Genomic DNA, 27913 nt, shown 5'->3' with positions numbered 1-27913 from the left:
TTTGAGGGTGGAAAACTTGCAGTGAAGTGGGTAGATTCTTGGCCTTCAACCCTTTGCTTTTTAATACATCACCTACGTTCTGTAGCTCTCATGTGGAACTGCACTGATCAGAAGTGTAATGTGAAACTGATTTTGCAAAACAATAAATTGCAGAGAGCTTGAGGAAACAGGTGGTTTTAGTTAGTAAATTGCACATAAAATACAAAACATCAGTAAATTGAAGGCTTGGCCCCAGGAGAGGAGAAGCTGTGTTTAGCCCCCTTGCTCTCCCTGTTCTGGTGATTGGTTTAAGCTCACTCGCCTTTGGCCCCAAAGGGGGCTGTTCTAGCAGCCTAGAATAGCCAGCGAACAGCAGAGCTCCAGTCACAACCTTCCTGTCTGCGTTTGCTGAGGGCTGTAAATAGCAAGTTAAAGCAGCAAGGAATCCGAGCTTCGCATGGGAATACCTTTCATATGGGGATTTCCCACATTGCTGGATTTGCCAGCTCTGGGGACCCTGTTAGCAGCCAGAGTGGCACAGTCTGCTCCATCGCCTGGAACCCGTGGGGGCTGGAGGGTGCCTCTGTTCTTTGTGACCTCTTGTCGTTCTCAAAGACAAATGAAGTCATACACAGAAAAAACACCCTTCTTTTGCAAAACTGAATGGCTCCAGGAGGCTCAAACTAGCTGCTGTAATGTAGCTTAGTTTAGATTGAATTAATCTTACCAATTTGCCGCATGTGGTAAGGATGATGGTTGCTTCAGTTCTTACAGTACCAAAGATGTATGGATGTAAACTGTACTTTCTGAGCTGAAGCTCTCTTTAATGTTGACTTCTAGCTGCGTTGCTGCTAAACTCGTGCCCAGATCCAAGACTGCAGACGCTCACACACAATTAATCTCACAAATTTATGAATGCCAGAGCATGGAGCAAAATGAAAACAACTGGAGGAATGTATAAGGGGAATTATTGGACTGTATCCAGATGTGCATGTGTAAAACATCACCGACTGACTCCTCCCCCATATCCTGTCTGAAGAAAGGAATTTTTTTTCAAAAATAAACTGGGGTTATTTGAAAGAAGTTGTGGTGTCTGAATGAAATCTAATAGGCAGGATTAGTGGTAATTAGGTACATTCTTTGCTCCTTGTTTTTTGTTTTGTTTTGTTTTTTAACTCTCTTTGTGTCGTTGCATTTAACAGATTCTTTGCCACTTTCAGCATTACCACTGGAGCTCTTGCTACACGTATTTGAGTTGCGGGATAGAAAAAGGGAATCATGAGGATCAAATGAACGTGCACACTGCACACTGCAAATTTTTTGAGAAGCAGAGGGCATTTGTTGCGTAGCAGGGTACTTTGTGGTGAATGCACAGAAGGGGCAGTTGAAAGAGTTTTGTAGAGAGAGACTTTATTTCGCTGAGAAAGAAACGTTCCTATCAGTGTCGTGTTTGCAGATTGGAATAGGAGCCAGGATTGCACAAATGTAGTTAAATCCCTGACTGTCAGTGAAGGAGGACTATAGCCGTGCAGGCTCTGAAGTCCAACGTCTTTCCTGTCACCACCGCTGTGTGCTTTCTGACAGAGCAGTGGCTGCAGTGGGGCTGGGAAGAGAGAAAAAGTAGAAGGGAAGGAGAAAAGTCTAGAGTGGAAAAAAGATCAGCTTCACTGTTTTGTTGATTAAAAATCTGTCGATCTCCTCATGATTTTAATTCACTCTGTTATTTCTCTGTAATAAATTGCATTGCCCACCTTTAAATGCTTATGTGCTTTCTCAGCACAAACTTTTCCTAGACATTTTATAACACTTATTTTCCTCCCCAAATTAAAATAGCAGAGACATTGGCAGCGTTTCACAAAACACCCTCTCAGACTTGCTCTACTGTCTTATGTTTACTTTGGTTCTATACCCAAATAGGTTGAGAAAAAGAAAGAAATAGCACCAAATCTTCTTAAAAGCTGCAATTGATACTTACTGCGGGGAAGACTTGTAATGTTCAGATTCTTTTTCTAGTGCTTGCTCACACAGCAATATCTCTGAATCCAAGGGCATGAAAATAAAAACAAAACAAAACAAAAAACCTTTGGGGTTTGGACCACGAGGCTCTAGCCACCTCCCTCCAAAAAAGCCTTTATCACAGAAGCACTCTGTGCCGCTTTCTTTTCACAACATCTTGTTTTGGATTTCAACCTTCATTTTAGCTCTGCTTAAAATGGAGTTGAAGCAATATTACAGTTTGGCTCCTGTTGAAGGGATGGGATAGAACTTAGGCTTTTTCTGCTTCAAGGAGTTTGTTGGGTTTTTGTTGTTTGTTTTTTTGTTGATTTGTTTTTTTTTTTCCCTAATGGAAAAAGACATGCTAAGCAGTTCAGGAAGGCTCTTATTGTTGCCAGAGATATAAAATTCTTGCGCTTAAACTGAATGAGCACAGAGGCATGATAATGTTTTTACTCCAGGTATAAAATTGCCAGACACAAATCTGATTTAACAGAATATGTTTTTGAACTTAGCATCAAAATGTTTCCACTAGAATAAAGCGAAAAGTATTTTCGAGAAATAGCAATAGCCCTCGGATAAAGAGCCCCAGAGGTTCATCTGCAAATGCTTTATAGTTGGAAAGACTCTTTAACAAAAAAAAAATAAAATTCAAGGTTGCCACAGCTCGTCATGTTGATTCACTGAAGTTGCAGCAGCTGTTGAGGTGAGATGGGGTTGCCTGGGCAACAGCACATATTGTATAACAGTACCGCACCACCTTCAAACCAGTGAGGTGAGAAGTAGTTTAAAAGCATTACTAAATTTTTATGATACGTGTGCTATATTTTCAACCTTGTGGTTGGCTGAGTTTACCCAGCTTAGCCTCCTTGGAGCCCGGAAAGCTCAGCTGCTGAATACTGTTTGAAAAGAAGGGGGGAAATCCAATCTGTGTGTTTTAAAATGTTGGAGGTAAGCTGTCTCTATATAGCTGTTCTTGTTTATTGTGCCCATGCTCATATCCAGAATTACAGCTGCGTGTAAAAGCATTTCTCTTGTTTTCATACCTTCTTTTACAGGAAGAGTGACTTTCTGACACTGCTTTGGATGATAAAAACAGAAGAGATTTGCAAAAACAAACAACAACAAAAAACATGTCAAAACTTTGAGAGGTAGAAGCCCTTCGATTTGGTTTCACTTTGTGGTCACATTTCAAATTTGGATAAAACCCTTAGAGCACTCAAATAGTGGGGTTTCCATTTTTTGTGGCAGCACCCAGGTATTGTGCTTTCTTTCCAGTTTGCTTTCTTTCACAGAATCACCAAATGGTTGAGGCTGGGAGGGACCTCTGGAAGTCTTCTGGTCCATCCGCCCTGCTCAGGCAGGGACACCAGTGCTTTGTGCTTTCCACAGCTGCTTTAACAGAACATATAATCACTTCCAACCACATTATTCACAAGAGGTATCTGTTCGACTGCTCCACCCTCTATATTGTACTTTCAGCTGGAGAAATTCACATCTTTTATTTTACCAGTATAAATGGCCTCCAAAAGATCTTTAAGCATCTTTTTAGCCTTTTGTTTTGTTTTGTTTTGTTTGTTAACAAGCACACATTGGTGATTAATCACATAAACTTGTCACCTACTTCTACCATTAGTTCACTACATTTTGGTCTACTTTGACAAAGATGTAGAATGCTTTGAGTCTTGCATTGGGCTGTGGTGTTTAGCTTCGATTAGAAACCAGGTTAAAAAAAAAAAAAAGTGGCTAGTTTATTTCATACTATTAAACATAAAACTGAGGAAAATGAACAAAAAAAACACAACCAACCAAAAACGTGGTATGAACCTGAAGCAGAGGAGGAAAAAAGCAGCAAAAGGAGCAAGTGTTGTGAAAGTCCTGCAAATCATAACCACCTGGTTATAGTAGCGAGTCCCATGTGACTTAAAGAACTAACTTCAGTTGCAATGTCCAAAAACAAACCTTCAAGATGCTGCCCAAAACGCTAGTTAATAATTATTGCACACAGCTTGGAGTCAGCCCAGACTCTACAGTGCTGTTGGATCCTCTCATGGGTTCATGCATACCATAGTGATTATTGAATCTTTTTTGAAGGTCTATTGTATGCTCCTTCTCATGGGATTCGGCGCCTCTAGTGTTGAGCTGTGGAACTGCTGAACAAAGCTGCATCACCAGTAGGTACGGTAGTATTTCTGCTCTTTAGTGATCTGTTGGTCTCTGTGACTTCAGTTGATGGAAGCACTTCATACAGATCAGAGTGCAGTGATTTCTTATGCCTATGAGTTGATCTAGCTACAGAATATTTTGTCCAGTTTATTCACAATATTTAGTGTTGTTGGAGTCTCCTGCTGCTGTTTTGGAGAATCAGGTGACGTTCAAAAGGCAACTGAACTGGATTTCTGGGAGCTGACTTGCATGTTTGGTGGCTTGTTCTTCGCAGAGTGGCTGAAGGTGTACTCCGACGTACACCTGAGATTTGTTTAGTGCTACACTGGGGACACTGGCAGCTGGGCTTTATCCTGTAACACCTCTTGTTGAGTGAGCTTACAACCATTCTGGAACTGAAAGCACTGCTCTCATATCTGCACAGGTACCTGTGCTGGGAAACTTGTTGAAGCTCAGAGGTCTCAAGTCTTGGTGCAGCCCATTGGCAACAGATCCGTCCTACTTCCAGATTTAGACTCAGTATTTGCATTCAGTGCTGCCCTGCACAGGATGGTAACCACTGGCTAAAGAGAACTTGGCTAGGCTTCATGCATCGTGTTCTTTTGTGTCCTTAACCCAGGTGATGCTGGGTCCTCTGCTCCAGTACTGGTCAGTCTGACAAAGGATTTCTGATGTTAGTGTCTTTACCAGCAGTCCATAGAGGAGCCATTCTGTATGGTTTGCTGTTAAGAAGTGGATTGTGTTTTGCAGCATCTTTGCTGTGTGCAAGTTCTTGACGCAGCAACATTTCCTCAGAAAGAACCAGACAAAATGCTGTGTGGAAACAATGGGAGTCTGTTTTGGTTTTCCGGGGCTTCTGCATAGCAAACTGCTACCTTTCCAAGGGCAGGTCTGATGGCAGGCCATGGGACTGTGCCTCACATTGGTCTCCTAACCAGCAGGACACTGTGGTGCTTCTTGGACAGGATTCAAGCTGCAGAAAATGTAACTGGGCAAATGTAATGGAGGTGTTGATAATGATCTTTTGTCCAGTCTTGAATTCAGCAGTATATGGAAATTATCTGAATTTCTCAGACCTTCTTCTACTTGCGTCTTCTGTCTGTCTCACACAACATGTTGCAGGTTTTTACTTTTAATCAGAATATACTGACTTCTATTGAGACATCCCTTACTAACCACAAGTAATAGAACCAATAAGTATGGCTTTTTTTTTTTGGCTGAGGCATTGCTAATTGCTCCTTTAAGCTGTCTGGGTGAATGACCATCTCACTAGCCTGTTAAATCTTAATTTTTGGAAGCTATTTTCTATGAACTGTGACAAAGAAATTATTGCACTGGCACTTGAAGCAAAGCATATGAACCAGAGCAAAAAGTATTAGGAAGAGAATCAGAAAACAGATTAATATGTCAGGCTGTTTGTTGTCACGAAGGTTCCTGCGCTCTGCACAGGAGAAGCCTTTCACCCAATCCCTCCAGCTTTGGAGTTTTAACCCACTTGCTGTAGAGAGAAATCGGTAGGGCATCTGAAGAGTTGTACAAATAGGAGTGTTCTTGTGTGATTTAGAAGTGTGGGGGTAAACGCTGTATGAGATGGTATTATGGGACTGGACACAGCATCTCTTCTTTACTGCTTTTTATCTAAATTCTGGGCTATCCTTAGCTATCGATAAAGGTCCTAAAAATGGAAAATCACTTTCATAGGATGTGAGCAGCTTTTATATCTTGAGATATACCCCATGTGCTAATCCTAAGCTTATCTAATGCGCTATTTGCTTATCTAAAATTTTTCCTTCAGGTTTCCTACTTCTGTACCGCCTCTTAATTATCAAGCTAACAAATGAGAAGTCAGGGTAATGGTTTTGAACATTTTGCAATAGTCTTGTAACTAAAACGTAGGATGAACTCCTAAAAACTTTCATTCAGTTCATACTCATTGTTTATCTCATTGTTGGTGAGGTTGCCATGAGGAGGTATTGCCAAGGACACCTTCAGATTTCAATCAGTTATTGAGTTATCTGTTATTTGTTATCTGCTGGATTCAAACAAATCTTTTGAAAAACCTAGGAGGAAAAAAAAAAAACACAACTCTGCTTTCGCCACTGTGTATTTGACAGTACTTTGAAATGTAGCAATTCCTATCCTGAATCAGATCAGTGTTTTGTCTGCACATTTGTATGAGAAAGCAGGAAATGCCATATGCTGTAGACTCTACTGTGTAGAGGATCTAAATCTAATGGAAGAAATTTACACCCATTCCCCAGAGCAGACATTTGGGTAGCATTTGGCTCTCTCCCTGGCACTAGGAAGCCCTCTTTTCTTTGCATTAATTGCTCTTTTCTGTGCTTGTCCATAGGAAAGGATTCCTGCAATCACTGCGAATTCTTAGCCTCAGGGATGCTTGGCATCCATGGAGTCCATAGCTTCAGTATGTGCTTTGTTTAAATAAACTGCTGTTTATCAGCTTTCACAGAGGAAATGCAAAAGTCACTCACTTCTTTGATTTCATCTTTTGTTTATGCTGGAGCATACAATATTCACAAACACAGAAAACTAATTATAAAGCTTCAAAATATAGCTGGGTGCTTGGAGCGATAGCTAGAGCCTTATACTACTGACTGCAGTTGTGTTTTGGTTTGGTTTAAATTAAAACAGCACATTCATCTCCCTTTGATTGCAAAAACTATCTCATCTATAAAATATTCTGCATTTTCCAAGAGTTCAATTTAATAGCTGATGTTTATAGAGGGCACTTAATCTATTATGCAGTGCAGAAGGGCAAAACCTAAATGTTGCTTGAGCATTTGAATGTCAGTTTTAATGCTGTTGGGCATAGTAATGTTCAACACTGGGTTAAAAATACTGCACATTTTTGCTAGCCTTAGAAGTCCACTAATGGGTGGAGTATGGCAATGGGCGGTTTGCTGTAGATGGGCTTACTAACCCTTTCCTGTACAGCTAAAATACAGAAGACTGAAGTAATGGCCTGCAAGAGATTGGATTCTCATGAAGAAGAGATTAATTAAGCCTGTTCAAATATATCTTCTTCTTAAAAGAGAGTCGATGTGTCCTGCTGCAGTAAGAGCAATGATTTTAATCACTTACTATTCACTAGCTTTTTTTTTTTTCTCCCCTAAATACTATAGGAAAAGCATTGCAGGAACAGCTTTAGAGAGTTAGGAAAGCTCATTAGCAACTGGTTGCCAAAATATCTATTTCTACATACTCTACTCATGTTAGAATAATCAAATTAAACAAAAGATGGTTTTTACACATGGTTTTGAATCCGGAAATTAGTTGATGCATGCAGCCATTCACTGGACAGTTTAATTGCTGTAATAAATTTGCAGTGAACCTCATGGAAATAATATTTTCTTTTTTTCGCTGTGAGGATGGGTAATCCTCATGTAAAGAGAAGGCTGCTTCCTCCTTTGTCTTGTTGTTAATAGCTATACATTTTCAGTTGGATTTTTGTAATTAGTAACCACATATAGGAAATCCCAAGCCCCATCTGCATGAAAAAGTACAGAAAGCGTAAACATCCGCAGAGACGAGATGGTCAATAAGCTGTATTTCTAACAGCAGAGACTCAAGGAAGAAATGCCTTTTTATTATGCTTTTCAAAAATAGCCTCTGAAGATCACACATGGGTGCTTTGTGGGAGGGCGTTCCAGACTGTGGGAGCAGAACAAGTGCCGTTAGGCAGTTGAGGTCAAAATGTGAACAAGGACTTAAGACATTTATGGTCGCATTTCTCCTTGCTTATGAAAAGATTTATCTCAGCAGTTCAGGGATAGTTTATATAGCAAGCTTAATTTGAGGATAAGCAACATTTTATTGGCACAAGCTATGTGAAACCTTAAATTTTAAGTTCTCTGGTATTTTTGTAATGATCTTCTTTGCTGTATACAGTGCATGTTTTCCTATAGCTTTCATTTAAGTTGCATGAAATAATGCTTTTCTGTAAATGATTTGCCACTGAGGTTACTGGACAACACCCTCCTCTACCAAGAGGGAAAGATGACTCCTGCATGGGGCTGGAACCCAGCCAGGAGGGGATAATGGGATGTGTGATGTGTTATTTCCCAGTCTTGATCCCTTCATTCTTGGAGCAGAACCAGATGTCTACCTCCTCTGTGAACAAAGAAGGTGTCCCTGTGGATTGAGTGTCTTGCTCATCAGGATTTGCCATGGTGTGGTGGAGAGCAGGTGCTCCGTATCTCCAGGTTTGGTTTGTTCTGGTATTTCAGATATGCACTGATGCACCACTTCTACTAAATGAAGCTGTCTAGTTCTGCAGTTGGAGCCCGTCCCTCTGTGTTAAGCACTGCTTGTTTCCAGCACCTTCCCGGTCAGCACAGCTTGGGAGCTGACACTTTCAAACAGCAGTTCTGGAGAGAAGGAGCTAGGGCATGCAGGCCTGGAGTGTGCAAAATCCTCTGCACTGAGGCAAAGCAGAGAACATGCTTAAAAAGGAAACATTTGTGAATCTAGGTTTGGCTGTGTTTTCAATGAAGAGTTACATGTTGTCTTGTACAGCAAAGATGCTATACAAGCAGTATAAATAGCAGAGTAAGAGCAGGCTTAATTCCGAGGAATGGTTGTGCTTTTAACTCAGGTTTGTTTTTCTGTTTATTTCAGGTAATTTAGATAAGAGGTTTACACATCAGTTGCTGAGATTTTCTTCTTTTGTCTTTAAACTGTTGATTCAAAATGGAGGCACTTGAGAGTGTGTGGGACATATGTGTGTTGAACGTAGCCGTATATATTAGTGCTTCACTTTCTTTACCTAATTTATTTCTCTAATTCTGGCCTTAATCATTTTTATTATTTCTTGGTCTATTTAGTGAAGATGAACGGGAAGGAAGGACTGAATATTGGAGGTGTCTCAGCAGTGTCTATTAACTGGCTTCCCACTCAACCAAGTGGAGTGTCAGATTTTTCCTTGATTTCTTTCCTTTAATTAAGATACCTCATAATCATTAAGTCCTGTACTGGAAGTTATTATAGTGATGTCTGAAAGTCCAGGTGATGGTGATGCACACTTTTTGTTCTTTAGTTGTCCCCAAAACACTCAGAATATCTCTCCCCATGTTTAGTGTAAGCCCCACATGGTACATTTGTTCTTGATAAGGAAGGTGATGCCTTCCCAGGTAGCTTCTGTCTGACTGCCTGAACAAAGAATATGAAGAGATGTCAAATTGCCATATTATGTGAATTACTGCACCAGGTCTCCGTTAGATCAATTAAGTCGTAATTTGGATTCTGTATTGAGATTTTTATCCTCCCCTATTTATTCCATGTGCCAGCAGTAAGTCATTCCACTGATGTTTTAGATACCTGCATACCAGTTTCTTCTATAACAACTTCCTGACTTTACTCTCTTCTCTACAGCCTCTTGTTGAGGTCCCCACATGCTGTACTTATCAGTAGATATTTCTACACTCTCAGTTTCATCTCTGTAATGGTCTGAACTGCTTTAAGATTGTCCTCCCTGTATTCTTCTCCTCAGCACCCCTTCCTCCCTTTTTAGTAGTGAGTAAGTGAGAAACAGGAGTTGTAATATAACTTCTTTATCAGCAGTGCCATCTCTGTAAAGATGCCTGTGTGTGGGAGGTGGTGAGGATTTTCCTTTGACTGCAGGGTAAGCTGAGAATGCATAGGTTAATTCAAATTAATTAGAAATATCTTCTTCATTAAGCTCCTGAGACCATGTTACAATTCTAGGAATGGAATTGTGCAGATCTTTTAAACTGCATTGTTTAAGCTCAGAGAAATTTGCCTACAGTGGTAACTAGACTACAGTTATTTTTGATCCAGGGGTGTGTGCCTGATGGCATAAAACTTCTTTCTCCTTTTCAGTGAGTGTAAGAAAAATTCTTACAGGAAAATTCTGAGAGGTCTCTTGTGGAGACCTCTACAACACGGTCATGTGTCCCAGTGCTCTGATGGAGTCTGGGATTTTGTTTCTGTCTTCTGAAAATACTGCAAGTCGCTGCATTCCATCTTCACTTACCTTGAAGAGGGAGGTAGCCTTGAAAGAGTGCAGTCACAGTGCAGTGTCAGTCCCTGTGCAGGCAGTGCTTTCCCTGCAGAATGTCCCTATAGAAGTCATGGCTTTGGCCATGTTCAACCTGTGACCGAAACATTCTCTGAGTATCAGTAATCTTCTAACTCCTGAGCAAAATACGCTCAGAAGTAGACGTGGGGGGTGAGTGTGGAAATGGAAGTGAACTTAAGAAAAAGCAAGACACATTCAGGTTCACCTGTAAAGGCTGCCAAATTAATTGGGTTTTAAAACCTATGTTCTGTATTATTAGACTGAAGTGCACTTTTCCCCTGCCTGAAATAGGTTGTCTCCCTCCTCATTCCAAACTGCAGTCTTAAGGTGTGCTGAAATGTATTTGAAGTGTTCTCTTCCCATTAGAGAGTATGAACTACTTCTCACTGTAACATTTCCAGGTTGATAGTGCCCAGGTTGTGGTGGGTTCTTTTTTTTTTTGAGTTTGTTTTTTTTTCCTTTGAGTAATGGCAATGGTTCTGTAGTTCTTTTTTAATTACATCTATTGTTGTGTACTTTTTGCTGTGAATGACTGGTCATTATATAGTTTGGTAATTTGTTAGTATAAAAGCCTCATTATTTCAAACTATTTCTGTGTAATGTGTTATTAGACATTTAAAACAAATTTAGGGTGTTAGACAATGTAGTTTTAATAACCTAAGGGAAATTCTCATAGGGGAGTAGAATGTTATTTCAGCAAAATGAATGAATTGAGAAAATAATTAAAATATGCATTAAATTTGGGTAATGTAAACTTAAAGAAAATGGATTACAGAAAATCACATTGCTTAATTGGATGTTTAATTCAGGATGACTTGGAATGCTTTTAATGAACGTTTCACTTCAACATTTTGTTTCAGTACATTTGAAGCTTTTGGCTGATGGAAGGGAGAATTTTTCTTTGATTTGCATTTTTTTGTTGTATTGCTTTTTATTTTCATTTTCTAAATAAGTTTGTAGCATGAATGGCTTTGCAGTGAGCCGTCCTCCCTGCTTTGTATCTCTGAGTGTCTTGAGAACAAAATGAGTGAACAAACGTCTGTTTTCAATGTTGCTCTTTATTACATTAGAGCACATTACAAGGTCGTCTCTGTAGATTTCACACACTGATTCCTCATTGATTGCTAATGAGATGGTTTATGCCACTAAGACTTGGGTAGTATGAAATCAGTTTGCAAAATGGGTGCTAAGATTATTTTATATCTAAAAGAGAATCAGCCGGGGGGAGGGGAGGTGTTACTACTTGATAGTTTATTTCAATTACGGACTCCTTGCTGAAATTTCAGTTTGTACTGGTATTTGTAAAGAAGGTATCTCCTTTTAACTTGTTTGTGTTTTTTTTTTTTTGCCTCTTTCATGTTGAAACAGTTTCAGTATGTCAGTGTTAAAAAAGAGCTATAATGTATTTTTTTCCAGCAGCAGTTCCTTGTTGGTTGCAGTGTCTGTAGAAAGCTTACGACATTAAGGAGTAATGGAGTATATCTTTCAAAGCACAAGGAACAAGCAATCGGAGTGTTTTGACATGGTGTTTAAAGAAAGAAAATCATGGAATTTGGTTTCCTGCCCGGAACTTTGACTGACTGTCTGGGAATTCAGCGCTGCATGTCAGTGTGATGCAGAATTAGTGATGTGCTTCGGAGTGTTTGTTTACAAATACAATTGTGTCCTGCAAGTTTAAGGCCAGGGTATTGATGATTTACACCATTGTCTCCCAGCACTGATGAAGACCTACATTCTCGAGGAAGTGCTGTCTTTCCAAATAAATAATTCTCCTTCTTCTAGAAAAGCAGAGACATTATCTATCTTATCTGTAATGCAACCGTATGCTATGGAAATTCATTGTTCTTGTCGACTTGTGTCAGCTTCCAGCACACCGTTTTAACTGTATTTCTGTGTTTGCAGTGAAGTCGCTACTCTTGCACTGACCTTAATTATTGTTCTGAAGCTGCTGGGGACTCTTGAAGACACTGCATGTTTCGTAGGCTCTTTGAGACAGCTGGCGTTAAGCACCCATAGGCAGCTCTGCTGGTGCAAAAGCTGACCTATTCCTTATTGAGTTTTTAGAATCTGTTTTGTTAACATCAATACAACAGTAACCTACCCAAGCTGCAAGTTGCACATTTTTAATGTGATGATGATAGTCCTTAAAATTATTTTGCTCATTAATTGTGTTCCTGGGGAGTCGAACCGCCAGTATCCTAACAGAGATGATTAAGTGGATGCAGGTGTTTACATCTCAACTCAACTTCTAGTCTGCACCATGGAATATTCTTTTCTCCTCCCTAAGCAAATGGTGTTTGATATGATTCAGAGTAATGCTTGGCTATAGGAATTCAATCCTGAAAAAAGTAGAAAAACAATTAAAACTAATTTTAATGATAGATAACGGTGTCATTTTGAGATGGTAAAAAGATGCAACTGCAAGAGTGTTAATCTGGCAGTTACTGAAGACGTTGTGAACCATCCAGAAGCAAGGGAAATTCCTCCTCCCAGCTGCTGAGACACTGAGATGCATAGTGTTGCTTGCAGCAGTGATGACGAAGTCTCTGGTTAACCGAGCTTTTGTGGCTGCTCTGGTGGAAATGAATCTGGCAGCCAGAAGTGTCACAGGTTGCCTCCTCAGCAGCCCACCTTCCTGGGGAGCCTCTCGCCCTGTGCAGTGTCAGCCCTCCCACTCTCATCCCTTGGCTATAGCGGTGCTCCTTCAGCCTCTTACAACAGAAACCTCAAGCTGTCACCTCCAATGAAGTGAAATTAATACCACAGGGCTGACAATTTGCTTCAAGTTAAAGTTTCTATGTTTCTTAGCCTGCTTCTTAGCTATGCATGCTTCTGCCTGGCTGCGAAGTACAGCTTTGGGCAGTCTGTTGCTGGACACAAGTATTGTCTGCTCAGGACTGCATAGCTGAGCCTCCAGGGAACTGCTTTCAGTGCCAAGTATTTGACAGCTCTCAAATCTGGTGTTCGGATATTATCTTGTCACTCTGTTTCAGCAAGGGCACAGAGGTGAGCACGTATGGAATTGACAAAGACGATCTGTCAATAAATGTGTTCTGCAGTCACACAGAAGGGCAGCGATGACAGCTGAGCAGTTATGGCTATTTCTGCTGGAGGAATCCTCCTTCCTTCCAGAGGTGCTGCTGTAGGCATTTCCAGGCTTGGTACCTCCTGCTGAGTTCTGTCTCAATTCACCATCTGCCACGGTATTTAAAGGGAGCGTGCAGCCATTGCTGTAGGAGTTGTGCTTACTTGTCAGTTGTGTTACTCAGATACGCTGAACGCTCCACATACTTTCCCTTATGGTGATAGTGGAACAGGTCCTGTTCTCTGTGTTCTGAGCACAATCAAAACAGCTAGCAGCGTGTTGTTGCCTTCACTGTACACACTTTCCCATGTATGAAAACAACGTGTGTTATCAGGAAGGAATTTGCTGTAGGTGAGCAGCTCTGGGACATTAGCTTTTAATGTATGGAATCTGCAGTTTCAAAACCATCACTGTGTGCCCAGCTCTTGTGTACTTGCATACATCCTGGTAGTGGGCTCTGACATAATGCCTTCCACAACCTTCCAGTTGTGTGTTTTTGCTGTTTGTTTTTTTTTAATGACAGTAACTTTAAGGAATGCTTTGATGTTGTTTCCTCTGCTGCTCTCCTCTAGCTCTTAATTGGTCAAGTGTGATATTTTCACAACATCTTGGATGCTCTACCAACCTTTTTTTCATGCTCCCATGCCTGTGTGTGTCAGGTTCCTTTCTCAGAGTTCAGCTATTGTTCGATGTTTGCTATGGGAAAGTCTGCAGTCCCCTCTCGCGTTCAAGTTCCTGCTGGGCCAGATGATGTTGAGAACTCTGTCTGTGGACAGTTGCAGTCAAAGACAACTTAAGGTCAGTTTGAGGAACAATTTGGCTCTGCACTTCAAGAGAATTTCTGTCTGGGTTAGTTTCCTGACGACTTTTTTTTTGAAGAGGCTTCAGTCTAACAGTAATTTAAAAGGACAGAGATTTTCTTGCACATCAACACAATTATTTTGGGATATCTTTTTTTTAAATTCTAAAATATGATGTATTCCTTTCCTTTGTGTATCTAATATAGAAATAGTCCCAGAGCTAGTTAAAAAATCAATTAAAATAAGCATTGTAACAGAGGAATAAGAATGTGGTTTCCTCACTCTTTTGTTATCATTCAGTGACTTCTTTGATGAAATTGAGAAGCCAGTGTGCACTTCTGCATTTTGCATGGAGCAAAGCAGGAGATATCTTCAGACAATTGTGCCTCAGAAGTTAGTTTTCCATGACCCAAGTATCTTGGTTTGCTTTATTTAAAAAAATAATAAAAAAGAATGAAAAAGGGAGAGAGAAGCTGAAATGTAGCTTCTGAAAATGCTGCTATAAAAGAGAGAATAAAAAAAAGGTGGAGGGGGAGGAGAAAGAAGAAAAAGGAGGAGCGGTGGGGGAGAAGGCTTGACACCAGAAGCTCTGTCATACCAGAGTTTCTCTCGGATGTCTGGAAAAAGTCTTATACTTCTGGGCTACTTTCCAAAATATTTTCAGTGACCATTGCCACAGGCGTGAACTTCTTAATGCATTTTGCAGTAATCTCCACCGCAGTGAAATTGATTACTGTCTGAAAGCTTTTAGTGATAACAAGCAAGCAGGGCAGCACAAATACCATGAGTTCATTTGCATGTGTGTGTATTTTGTTGCATCTTCAGGAGTCCAGCGGAGACAGATGCGTTGCCTCAGGAAAATCCTGCTTAATTATTTTTACTATTTTTTTACATAATTATGTTATTGAATATTTATTGTTTGATAGGAATTCTTTTCACGTATGTGTGCACAAATGCCTGTGTGCCTATGTGCATGCAAAGGATCTGGAAGCTGTCTTTGTCTTGGATATTTCAGCTGGTACCTGAGGAAAGTATATGTTGGCCTCCTGAGCCAGAGCTTCAATTGGATTCATTTTAAAGAAACTGAAATGCATTCAAAAGCCAGAAGCAGTTTTAACTAATGAAATCCCAGTGGAAAAAAAGGGTACTATAGCAAAGGTATATCTTCTTCATATACCCAGAGAGAATTTCAGGAGGCTTGAAGGGCTCTCTTCATGTGCAACCTGAGGGGGCTAAAGAAGCTGAAAATGCAGATGAACTTTTGTTGTTGTTTGGGGTTTCTTAAGTGTTCACTTCATATTCCTAGTGCAAGAGATCATTGGACCTGGAGAGATTACTCACTTAGATGGTCGCTCTTCAAAACTGACATATGAACATCACATCTTTTTAATGAGAACAGCTTTCAAGAATTATGTTTATTCTGTAAAGAAGAAAAGACGTATATGTATGTACACACATGCTAGCAAAACTTTAAACTGCATGAATGGAAAGCCTTACTCAACAGAAAAGTCAGATCTCACAGTCAGTCACTGGTACGTCCTTGTCACTGTGTCCTCTGCCATGCTGCAGCAATGCCTCCAGCCTGTGCTATTGCTCCCCCAAAGCACTGTGATTGATGGATGGTCTGCAGTAGATGAGGAGAGAAAAATACAAACTTGAGCACCAGTAGAGAAAAACAAGCTGTCATAAGCAGGCTTCATTACAAGGGATAGAAAGGTCAGAATTGTCTTCCCCACCCCCCTTCTGAGCAGTCACTAGACACATCCAAGCAGAATTTTTCCAGACTGTTAACTGGTGCATCAGTCGGGGCTTCCTCTCAATTTTAAATGCCAGCACCACTTCAGAGCAGAGCTGGCTTCTTTCCCAGACAAGATTTCCCAAATTCAAAATGACCTTTCAAGATTCTAACTAATAGGAGCTAAACAGAGATTTCCTCTTCATCAGGAGCTTTCTTGGATTGATCCTTTTACTCAGAGCACATCACCCAGCACAGACCAGTAAAAGACCTTCCACCTGTGATAACAAAAACTTCTTCTGAAGAGCAGCAATCTTGAATCATGTTGAAGTTGTTCCATATTCCCAAAACTGTTATACTTGTGCTGGATGCAGTGATTATGGAAAGGCACAGGGAGTACCAATGAAATAACTGGAATTTTTATTTTTGATCCAGCTGTTTAAGGTCTGCATCAATACAAAGGGATGCAGTTACCTGCCATAGGAGACAAGGGGAGGGATGAGAAGAATGGCAGAAGAGCTCTAGAGCTGGGAATTAGGCTGCTGGGAGGATGGTTGTACTGTGCTAGCAGTCTGGCTGGGCTGCAGGAGAAGGCTTTCAGTGTCTTGCTGCACTGCAGCCTGGGCTGGGGCTTATGATCCCTGAGGACAGCAAGGTACTCACCCTGCAGGCGAGCTCAGGTTGGTAGGAAAAGGGCTGGAGGAGACAGAGCACGCAGGATCACCCAGCAATCCTTATCACCCAGAAACTGGCTCACTATCTGTGCCTCATTTGGGTCAAGAGGTTGTGATCCTCTGCTGATAAGAGTTTCACAAAGGTTTCATATACTCTTGAACACCATTCATGCAAATGTCTCCTGGTGTTACTGGTTCAAATTAGTAACTTTTGAGAGGATCTGGCAGAGAGAAGTGGAGGTGCGGTCGCTTGATCTGGTGTTTGCTTTGTGTTGTATACTTACATCTTGCTGTGCTCTCTGCAGCTACTGGGAAAATAGGCAAGATAAGGTAAAGCACAAGAGTGAGAAATGTATTATTAAAAAATAGCTGACAGGCAATTCTGTGAGGCCTTGAGAAGTAGCAAACAGTGAACTCTTTCCAGAAAGGCAGCAGTGACCATTTCTCAAAAGGATGAAGTATTTCAAATACAGAGCTGTGAAGTCTTATGGTTCCATTCCTGAAGGAATTTGAGCAGAAGGAAAGTGACAGAAAAAGATATAATACAGGTTCTTATTGAGAAAAGTACTCTGGGAAATAAATGTCATACTGTGATGTGAATGACAAGACCAGTCTAAGGGCTGCTTGCACATCAGCATCAGGAGTAATACCATAGCTGAATTCGGAAGGAACACCAGATATGAAACAAATCACTTGATTATTATTTTCTTTAATAGCACCTTGTGGGAGAAGGCACCAAAAGACTGAGAAAAATAAGGGGACGTATAAAGAAGAGTTTAGAGTAGATTGCCTTAAAATCAGAAGTGCCAGGAATGCTCACGGTTGCCTAAAAATATTACAAATGCAAAATGTAAAAAGAACATTTCAAATCTGAAATCAAACAATTCTACCATCAGATCTCCCCTGTTGAGCTGTGCTTTCAGGTCTGACGTGGCAGAGGATAAAGTCTTGTAACACTCAAGAAGCACAAGATCTGGTATTTGTGCTTTTCTGTGCTCTGTGCTTCTTCCTTCTGTTAGTCTGGGTTATCATCCTAAGCCTTACTCATGTTTTTGTTTTGAGATTTTCGGTCTGGAGTTCTCAATTTATTCTCCAGCATTTTCCTCAAGTTGGTTCTTATAAGCATTATATGATGGTTCTTCTACATTACTGTTAATACTTAATCACGTATATATCTGTATGTGAAAGTTTTCTAATACTCAGTTATCCTTGTCAATATAGATAGATGTGACAGTACTGCTTTCTGCATAAGGTACATCCATGATGGTGTAGTAAAGTTAGAGAGTCCCCAGGCACACACTGCCAGCAGAGCGGGCAGGGGAACAGTCTGCCTGCCTGCCTGCCTGCCTGCAGAGACTGGGGGGTTAGGGGGAGAGAGGGTGGGAAGGGAGGAGATGCTCAAGCTGTTTTTTATTTTTTGCCTGAAAACTTTTGCTTGAGCACTTAGGGAATCATTTGTATATATATGATAGTGCTTCTTGATGCCTGGGCGACTGACATCATTGAAGAATTAAGAATCTATGGTGGCAAACTCTCAGCAACTGCAACAGGAAATTAAAAAAAAAAACATCCTTTTATTCAACAGAAGTCAGCTGTCTGTGTCAAAAATGCTGTTAAGTATGTGGTTCTTTCTTGGAAAAGATGATCTGCATGGTGGTTAAAACTGATCTGGTTTCAGTGGTCAAAGGACAGAAAATCTTGGAGAAGTTCTTGATGTCAGTGCTTTATCATCAATAGCTAAGGCCATGTAGGGGCTGGTGGTGGAAGACTGCAGGGAGGAGTGCATAGGTAGAAGGAACACGGTTTTGTCATCTGCAATTCACTAAGTATTCTTTTGCTATGCTTTTTGTGACAGCGGTAGAATGCTTATGGATGCATTGCTCTTCTCTTAAAGCAGTTCCTTCTTTGTTTTATAGACACTTCAGTTATGTTTCCTACAGCTGTACCCAGGCTTGAATTCCAATGAGTTGTCTGTAACAAAATTATTTGCCTCGTTTTTCTACAAGGGTTTGGAGTAATTTGCAAGTATCTTATGCTTCATTTTTTCAGAGCATGCTTTAAAGCCAAGTGTGATCAAGCAAAGACTGTTGTGAAGATGCATTGTGGCTTTCTAAACTGAGAAAAATAAGCTGAAATAAAATGACAGTAAAATGCTTTTGGATATAGTTAGATTACGGGTAACTCCTGGAAATAGATTTAAATTCTATGAAAGTTGCTTCGAAACTTTTAGTCTGCATTTTTATCAAATCCCTCAGAGTGCTCTATTCTGTATTGGCAATGCATGCATCTCCCATAGATGTAAATAAGTCTGTGCCTTTTCAGGAGATATGGGGGTGTATTTTCAGCACACTTCACCAGCATTTCCTCACACTTTTTTGTTCGTATTCTTTCTCTAATACAAATCACCCTGGTACAGCAGGTTCACAAGCCACCACTTCTTGTGCTTGTTCCTGTCTGCAAAGCTGGGGTAATAATCCAGCTAACCAAGAGTACAGTGCTCTAGAACATCGTTTAGCTGTTATTTTGTGTCTCTGCTGCTTAACTGCTTCGCCGAATGGTTGCTTGGCCTTGGTGTTCAGGTGAACTGCATTAGCACCCTGCTTGAAGGATGCCTTAATCATGGCCTGCCATCACCAGCTGCTCCTAAAGACGATGATCACAAGGTCAGGTTAGCTTTAGGCATGAGGTGCTGATGGTGAACTTAATGCAGAGAGCAGTGCCGTGCTGGTGGGGCAACCTGCTTCAGAAATACAAGTGTTGGCCTTTTTGTCGGCTGCTCACAGACCTTCATTCATATCTGTCCTTCCTCAGTTTATGAGTTTAAGTCACTGTTTTGCCTCATCATGCATAACAGTTTTGACAGTGGTCTTTCATGGATACCTTGTACTTGCTATCAGTGTGCAATTGCAGTAATAATTCTCTAGAACTGTGCTTTCAGGACAAAACGTACAGAATAAACCTTGCTGTAAAATAGCTCTCATCAGGCTTTGCCAGTGTTGTCTGCATTTCCACTTGAGAGTCTGATTTCATTGGACTTGCAGTCCTCCCAGGTAGTGTAGACAGGTCTTGGTGTCACTGGTATTCCAAAAAGCATTAAGGGGTCAGCAAACTGGCTTAATTCCCAGTGACATAACTGAAGGTGTTAGGCCAACGTTCAGACTAAAATGTATCTCACAACCTGAGCATCATGTATGTGACTTGTCCTGTGAATTCTGCTTCTCTTCCTCAGGATGTAAAACAGGGAGTGCAGTTTGTCCTGCATGTTGTTGTACAGTAACCATCCTGAAGTGAGAAATGAGAATCCACTTTGATAACTGGAAGATGAGGAAGTAAACAATCTCTTTGAAAAAGCCACTTAGATGAAATTGCGTCCAAGGTTTCTTCTGCTGGTCTGACAGAACCTACAAAGCTGCAAAAGCAGAGACGAGGGGGAATGTAGTTTTACATCATTTCTGCCTCTGGCTGAAAGAAAATACAGTTCATTAGATGGGAAGTACTGGCTGAAACATTGCTGGGGGAGGGGAGCTGCTTTTGTATTTTTTCAATCCCTTGTGCCATCTTGGACTTCAGCAGTATTTATTTTTAGTACATTTAAACACTGGAGAAGGAAGGGCCAGTTGTAATATGGCATATTTACATCATGCTGTCAGTTCCTGGCAGCCTATTTGCCTGTCGGAGTGCAGGAGAGAACCAGTCCATTAAGGACATGAGTGCTACTTATGCCCACGGGTGGTGAAACATGGTCTCAAGGGTCGGAAGGCCTTGCAGGCTTGCAGGTTGGTTTGTTTTTCTAAGGTGCATTATGGGCATTTTTTTTATGTCAGAGAGACAGGAATGCGCTGTGCTGCCTCCCACTTTTTCCCTCTGCTCCTCTACACTGTATAGGAAAAAGAGAAGCAAAGTCTGTACATGAGATCAGCATGTGCTGGTTTTTCCCTTCATGTTACACTTCATTTTTCCCCTCATGTCATGCTTAAGTTCTCTGCCCCATTGTAAAAATAAAAATCTATAAATAAAGAAGAACAAATGCTGAGGGGACAAACTGGACCCACAGCTATGTGCATGTCGTCACTTGTAGAAGTGTGCCTAGCCCCATTCCTCCCAGGCTTCATACATTCCCTATTTTCTGTGCTGTCAGCTTCTCAAGACGAGAAACATGCACAGATACAGTCCTGGCTGGAGACTTTTTGCCCTGCTGTAATACAGTATTAACTGAGCTGAGGCTGAAATGTTGTTATATTCATCTTATGTTAAATTAGCTCACACGCAGTCTTATACGGATATATTTCTTCTTGTTTAGGAAAAAAAAAAAAAGCTTTGAGTTTTGCTGCCATGCCTGAATATTGCAGTAATAGTTCTCTCCTGGAATTAGGCAACATTTAGGTCTGATCTCTCATGTGTGACATGCTGTCTCTGTTAGAATTCCAGGCGCAGGCACCCTATGATTTCCCTTTCTTGGAAACTGCTCTGTCTCAGCATGTGGGTAGAAGGCCATGTAAATAAATACCAACCACTTCTTAGCCTTCAATAGGCATTTCCTTTTTCCTGGTGGCTACAGAACAAACACTTTCTCACAGTTTGGCACCAAACATTTATAAAACTTTCCTACTTCTGAATAGACAATCAGAATCTTGGTGTCGTTTTTTCATCGGGTGCTATTTTTACTCATCTGTTGCTTGGTTTATCAGTAAATAGCGTCTGTCTGAACAAGCTCTTCATCTGAAGCATTCACATTTCTGGTAATGGAATCATAAATGATTCATAGAATCATAGAATAGTTTGGGTTGGAAGTGACCTCAAGGATTATCCAGTTCCAACCCAATCAGATTACCTAGGGCCCCCTCCAGCCTGGCCTTGATCCCCTCCAGGGTCAGGGCATCCACAGCCTCTCTGGGCAGCCAGTTCCAGCACCTCACCCCTTATGTATGTTACAGTTTAGTCCAGGTTTCAATTGAAAGCTATGATTTGTCTTTAATTCACACGTTACCTCTGATAAGTAGCTTAGACTGACAGACCTAAAGGGTCTTTCATTAGAATACTCATTAGATGGGAGAGTGTAGAATATGCTATATGTGACCTTTACATATTTAGCTGGGTACACTTTCTAAGATGGCTGATCTAGACAGTTTGAAAATGCATCAGATAACTTTTATGTAATACTTCCACTCTGGATTTGACAAAACAGTAGTAGCCAAGCTTTACCAGAAGGGCCTTTGAAATATGCATTTTTCCTCTACTGAGGCCTGTTATAAAGCTGTCTAGGAAAGTGAGCCATTGCTGGACACATCACTATAATATTTTTGCAGTTTCACTTGTAGATACATTCCCATCCAGTTTAGTTTTGCAATCTGCTGAAGCTTAGCCAAGTGTTATTGCTTCTGCCCTCCCAGCACACACATTGCAGAACAGCTAGAACTTCTTCCAGTTCTTTGCATGGAAGTTACTTTTGTGTATTTCTTATGGAAATGACTAGGGAATTTGTACAAATTAAAAACAATTGCTAGCTGAATTTGGTCCTTTTACTCTGTTTCATGGCACAACAAACCACATGAATGTTTCTTACCAAGCAGTGTCCTGTTCAGTCCTTTTCAGCAAGTGCAATGGGTACAAGATTTCAGTTAGTTCTAATGATGGTCATTTTCAGACTGTCTTAGTTTGTGATGCCAGGCAGGGAACTGTAAAGGAATCCTCAGCTGTATTCCTTTGGTTATTAACTGAACTTCTTCCGTAGGGTTGTTGAATAGCCAAGTTCAGGAGAAGATCATCTGGTATTCACTGCACAAGTTTCAGGGCATAAATGCTCTGATGCAGGTGATGCCCCTCTTGTTTTGCAAGATGTCTTTAAATGACATCTACTTAGCATGAACTGTATTAGCAGAGAAGAACAGAGAGTTCTGCCCTGGTTTCTCTATCAGTAGCAGGACTTCAACGAAGCTAAACACAACAGGAATGGTTCACAATCTTAGGACCTTTTTGTTCAGACATCATAAATTAGCTTGTCAGTGTTACTAGTCCTTAATTTAGAGTGACTAGAAGCCAGAAACTTACAACCTAGAAATTGTACCAACTGTGCTGTAAATGAGACTGTGCTGCTAATGAGAGTGCGATACATGAGAGAATAAATAAGAGAATAGTTCACAACAGCAAGAGAGAGTAGATAATGTCTGTTGTATGGACACTGAGCTGGTTAGAGTGGAATCCAATTTTGTTTATCTGCAATGTATATATTCGATTTTCTGTGATTTTATATGCTTGACTAGTGGAAAGAAATTTTATCCAGGAAGCATCAAATGCCAGCCAAAAAAATCTGATAATAGTACTTCCAAACAGATTAATTTTATATCACAGCTTACTCCAGTCACTGCACAGACACGGTAGGAGTGTTCTGTATTGATTAGATTCCTTTAGTCAAATCTGTGTCTTCTTAGAATTCAGAGGAAGGGAGAAGAATAAATGTAGATGCTTATTTATTTCTGGTGGATTACTTTGGTTTTGTTAGGAAACATTTCAATAGGATCAGAGAAAAACAACTGGAATTGACATTTCATTTCTCTTGCAGTTATACCTGTGAAAGATAACAAGCCATTTTGATTTTAGATACACTCTTATAATAAAAGTACTGAAGATACCGCTGACTGATCAGAGCATGTTGGTGTCAGACTTCTTTGAGTCTTCTTACACAGTGTTGTTTTGATCTGTTTTTTCCTAGGAAAAAGAGAAGAAGTACATGCTTCCTCTGGACAACTTGAAAGTGCGTGATGTTGAAAAGAGCTTCATGTCTAGCAAACATATCTTTGCATTGTTTAACACAGAGCAGAGGTAAGAGAATGTGCTTTTCTGCAGATAATTGCATAAAGGTGTATCTGACTGAGCATTTTAATAACTGGGAGTGCAGTTCTGCTATTTCCACTGTGTTGAGTGAACAAAATGTTGATACTCTTGATTCATCTGCTTTTTTGCTGTTGCATAATGATGGGTTGAAAGGTTAGTGTCCGTTCTCCTGGCCACTCATGGGGTGAAATGCTCCGTGATTCGTCATTTAGTTTTTCTGCATGGCTGAATAATCATCTCCTGATCCTATTTTTGTTTTGTTTGGCAGTCTCCTAGGCTTACCAAAACATTCATGACTTCTGTACCTTGTGACCAGATTCAACTGGTGTAAATCACCAACGCGTCATTGCTTTCCACTTTCTCCAGTGGAAAAACTTGCTTGTCTGTATTCTTGAGCATCGTTTTATTGTTTGTTTGGGTTTAAATACAGCTGAATGGAGAACACATCCTCTGCATTCTCAATTCACTGGAATCTTTGCTTTGTAGTGTTTTGCCTCAGACTTTTCTTCCAGATTCTGTCCTCTGATTTGAGGGATTGGTCACTCTGAGGAAGCCCACCGAGGGGGCAGAGCCAATTCAGATAACTGCACAACTAAGCCAGGAAAACATGAGAACACTTAAAGGCATATAAATGACCTGCATTTTTGTTAATTTATTTACTGATTTATTACTGCATTTGTAGTTAGATCAGTGGAATTGCACTGCAGCCGATGAAATGCAAGTTCTGTAGTTTCTTCTTCAGGAAAATAAGTAGAATATCTTTTAGCGGTAGTACTCATCAGTGCCATTGTTTTCTTCTTTTCTGCTGAGTCTCTTCACATCCACCCCCCCCAGCCACTAAAGCTAGGCAATTCAATCAGATGTTCAAGATGATGAGGGCTGGATGTGGCTCCCTGCAGAGCCAGCTGTTGTTGCTCCTGAACTGGCTAGAAATAGTTCTTTCAGAAGCTAGAAGTGTCCCTCCCTCCTGCAAAGCAAAAGCAAAGCACAGGATTTCTGGGCTGTCAAGTTTCTGCTGGCTCCAGAAACATGAGGACGCAATGTGAGTCTCACTCTGAACTGCCCCAAGGAGGCTTTGCCTACATTTGCTGACATCTCAGCTAGCCCACATGTGGACATTGTTTGCCAAGAGATGTCCTTTGAAAGTATGTCTCTGAAATCTTATTCTCAGCAAGCATTTCTGGAGCACAGAAAAAAAACTTTGCAAAACTTTTCATCTTTTCTCTTCAGATGCTGGAAGTTAATGTAATTATGATTTTCTACTGTAGCTGTGTGATTTGTCCATTGTCCCATCACTGCACATACTTTCGTCAGGAAGGATGGCTGTCATGGTGGGTTGATGTCAGCCTTCCATGAGAAATCTGTTAAGTTTAGCCTCATTGTTTCTCCTTTGCTTGACTAACATTTGAATGCTTTCATCATCTTAAATATCAATCACTGAACTGCCATGAAAATCCAAGGTAAGCATGCATTTCCTTTGGCAATTTTGGGATTTCTTTGAGCATTATTTGCACATTTGCATTTTCACTGGATCTTCACGCACACCAGACAGCAAAGATCTCAAAGTCAGATGTCTAAAATGCTTGCCATGTCTGTGACAACCGTGCCCATTTGGGCTGTGAGTAGAGCCTCCAGCATCGGCAGGCTGCTCTAAAAACACCCATGTGTCTGTATGGGCATGTTGGGACGTGACAGCATGATGATAAGACCACAGAATAACTGTCTTGGGAGTGGCTGCTTACAAAGACACTCCTCCAACTTAAAAGGAGGCAGAACTTGTTCTTGAAGAAACGTTTATTGAATTCTAATTACAACAGCAGCCCCTCCGTTATTGTGAAGCAACTGATTTTTTTCATATTTCCAAAAATTTGCCTTCTGGCACAAATCAGTCAAAACAAGTTGAGTATCAGTTTGCTTTGCAGTGTCTCCTAAATTCATAGATTGTTTCAGCAGAAGTAGGGATACTGCAAGTTGAGCAAAGCAATCCAGCACTCAGCTGGGGCCCGTGTTCCCTTCCCAGTTTCCTGGGGAAACTGAAACAAAAAAATGGTAAAAATCTGTTGAAATGAGGAGTCTTTCTGTTGTTTTATTTTATGCTACTACGTTGATCTGCTTCCTGAGTATAGAGGGCACCAAATATTGCTTGTTTTGTCAAAATTAATGTAATGATTAGCTTAGTTTCTACTTTCTTTCTAAAACCTTGTAATTGGGAAAGAAATCAGTTTTCTGAGTTTGCCCACTGAGGGTTCTTGTTATGGAAACATTTTACTGTTTAAGATGTGGATCATTAAAGAACAAAGGCAAAATCATCTGCTCCAGAGCGACTGATGATAGCATGGAGATTATTCCAAATCTCCTTTTTCCATAATCTGTGGGGTGTTTTTTTTTTCCCTTGATTTTGTGAGTTATTTGAATGTCCTACTAAAATATTTTAATTTTCAAGGAATATCTGTTTAGGAGAAGAATTTTAATCAGCTTGTTCTCATTTTCATTCCCAGCCCCTCATTGCATAGGTATTTTGCTACAGCCATGTGTTTCTGATACTGTACATTTCAATAGTTTCCTGGATTATGCATTGCATTTTTTCCATTTATGAAAACCTTTCCAGTTCTGAAATACAGTTACCAGGAAAATGCTCATTTCACTGCGTAGCAGGAAAAACCATCTTGAGTTAGGAGTTGAGGGGATAGAGGCAGAAGGAAACTTAACAGTATTTGTCATTTTGATTTACTGCAGAAGTCAACAGTTCTCTGACAGGAATCAAATGTGACTTGGTAATGTATAGTAAATGGAGACTGTGACGATTGATTTCACAGTGAAGATAAATTCTCATGAAATGTACATAATTGTGCAGCTATGAAAAGCCAGCATTGTGAAATAATTAAATTCTTTTCTCGTTACTTTCTAATTAAAAGTTAAAAAAAATATAGTTTTTTTTTTTTAAAAAGGAAATTCTTGGTGTGAAATAGAGTGTTGCTTAAGTAACAGGGTTGTGGGGGGGTTACAGTTATGCTTTTCAGCAAACGTAATGATTTATTCAAAGTTTTTGAGTGCGCCCACTTAATTTATAGAGGTCATTGAAGACCTTTGTAGATGGGCTTCTCTAGTTTACTTACCTTAGCAGCACTAAGAGCCAAGTACATCAGAGAAAGCGTCCTTTGACTCCTGGATCGTTTGGGGCAGTGTCTGTCTATGCAAATCTACATGCAAGCAACTGAAGCGGGGTTGCAGGATCGAGCAGTGCGTGTCTCAGGTTCTCAAGAAAGAGACTGCTATTTTATGTTGACCATCCTTTTCTCCTTTCCTTCTATCTCCACAGCAAGCTGTTAGCAAGTCTTTTAGACTGGAAAAGAGATCAAGTGTATTCAAAGTATTTGAAAAGAACCATTCTGTATATCGATACTAATGAATGCAGTTTTGCTGTCAAACGTAATGTGAAATCGAGCACTTCTGCTCGCTCTTATGAGAAGCAGAGTGGTAGTAAGTGTAATTGTGCTCTGAAAACAGTGATTATTAAAAAATGTTATGAAGAACTTGAGTTCTGGCTAGTCCTCACTATGCAGTGAGGTACACCATGGTGCTGCTTGTGAGTTCTGCCCAGTATTCCCAGAGGGATGGAGCTCAAGGATTGGAGCCAGCTTTTGATTCTCATGAAAACACAAGGTAGTATAAGGCTTTCCCTCTTGGTATGAAGAGATGAAGTGCTAGCAAAGTTGTTGTGTAGACGTAGTACTGATTGACTTTATGAAGCAGAGCTAAGAATGGAGAAGATTTTGTCACTGAATGTGCTCATGTAGATTTACCTTCGCCGTCAAAACTGATGGATGCGTGAGACTCTTGAGCAGAGTTCAAGAACAAACAAATTCTTCCCATCCCGGGAAATTTACTTTCCTTCTAGGATTTTAGTTCAAATCCTTTGCCCATTCTCGTGCATTTCTCATAAAAATTTACCAATTTGCATTTTTAAGTACGGAGGTTTGGGACAAGAACCATAGTTTTAACTGTGCCTCCCTTCAGGATCTGTAGTCACTTATCGGTCACCTTTCTATGGTTCTGTATAGCAGGGGGATGTGAGAAAATGAATTCAAAGCATTAAGCCATTGTTTTATTTATCTTCAGTAGAATAGTTTCCTGCGACTTAAATGCTCCTCAGTAATTGTGAAGCAGTGTGACAGAGCTAACAGCTCTGCATGAGAGCTGACCGTCTGGGACGGTTTTATTGGAGAAGTAAATACTTAATCTGAGAAACAGATGAACGCAAAGGGGAGAGTCATCAAAAGAAAATGTGGAAGGGGCACAACAGGGCTAGAAATAGAGCTGTTGTCTCCTGAGCACACTCTTATTGTCAGGAGTTGTAGTGCCCAGGAAACGACGTTACCTTGTAGGACCCAAGGAAGAATGCGATGTTTGATTAGTGAAAGGTACAACACCTTTTATTTTGGGTGCCTGTTGTTGGCTAAGTTTTGCTCTAAAAAGGAATGGAGCATAATTCTTCTCTAAGACTCCAGATGCATTAGAACCTTAAGTACTGAATTCTTTCTTACAAACAACAAGTGGTTAACTGCAATCCATATATAGGGGAAATTGGGA

The 27913-nt window shown here is 40.5% G+C and overlaps 1 protein-coding gene across 4 annotated transcripts in view; it reads left to right on the top strand.

Moving 5' to 3' along the window:
• Positions 1-27913, top strand: part of DNM3 (dynamin 3) — a gene marked incomplete at both ends in the record, with an annotated part of 166979 nt that overhangs the window by 79654 nt on the left and 59412 nt on the right. For all 4 annotated transcript variants that reach the window (XM_079535787.1, XM_079535790.1, XM_079535788.1 and 1 more), the window contains one exon: positions 23202-23311. In XM_079535787.1, coding sequence (XP_079391913.1) covers positions 23202-23311 — 110 coding nt within the window. The remainder of the gene's footprint in view (positions 1-23201; positions 23312-27913) is intronic.

Source organism: Tetrao urogallus (assembly GCF_951394365.1).
Source record: "Tetrao urogallus genome assembly, chromosome: 5".
Classification (NCBI taxonomy): domain Eukaryota; kingdom Metazoa; phylum Chordata; class Aves; order Galliformes; family Phasianidae; genus Tetrao; species Tetrao urogallus.
Note: the sequence above shows the minus strand (reverse complement) of the source record. Positions and strands in the feature narration are given on the sequence as shown.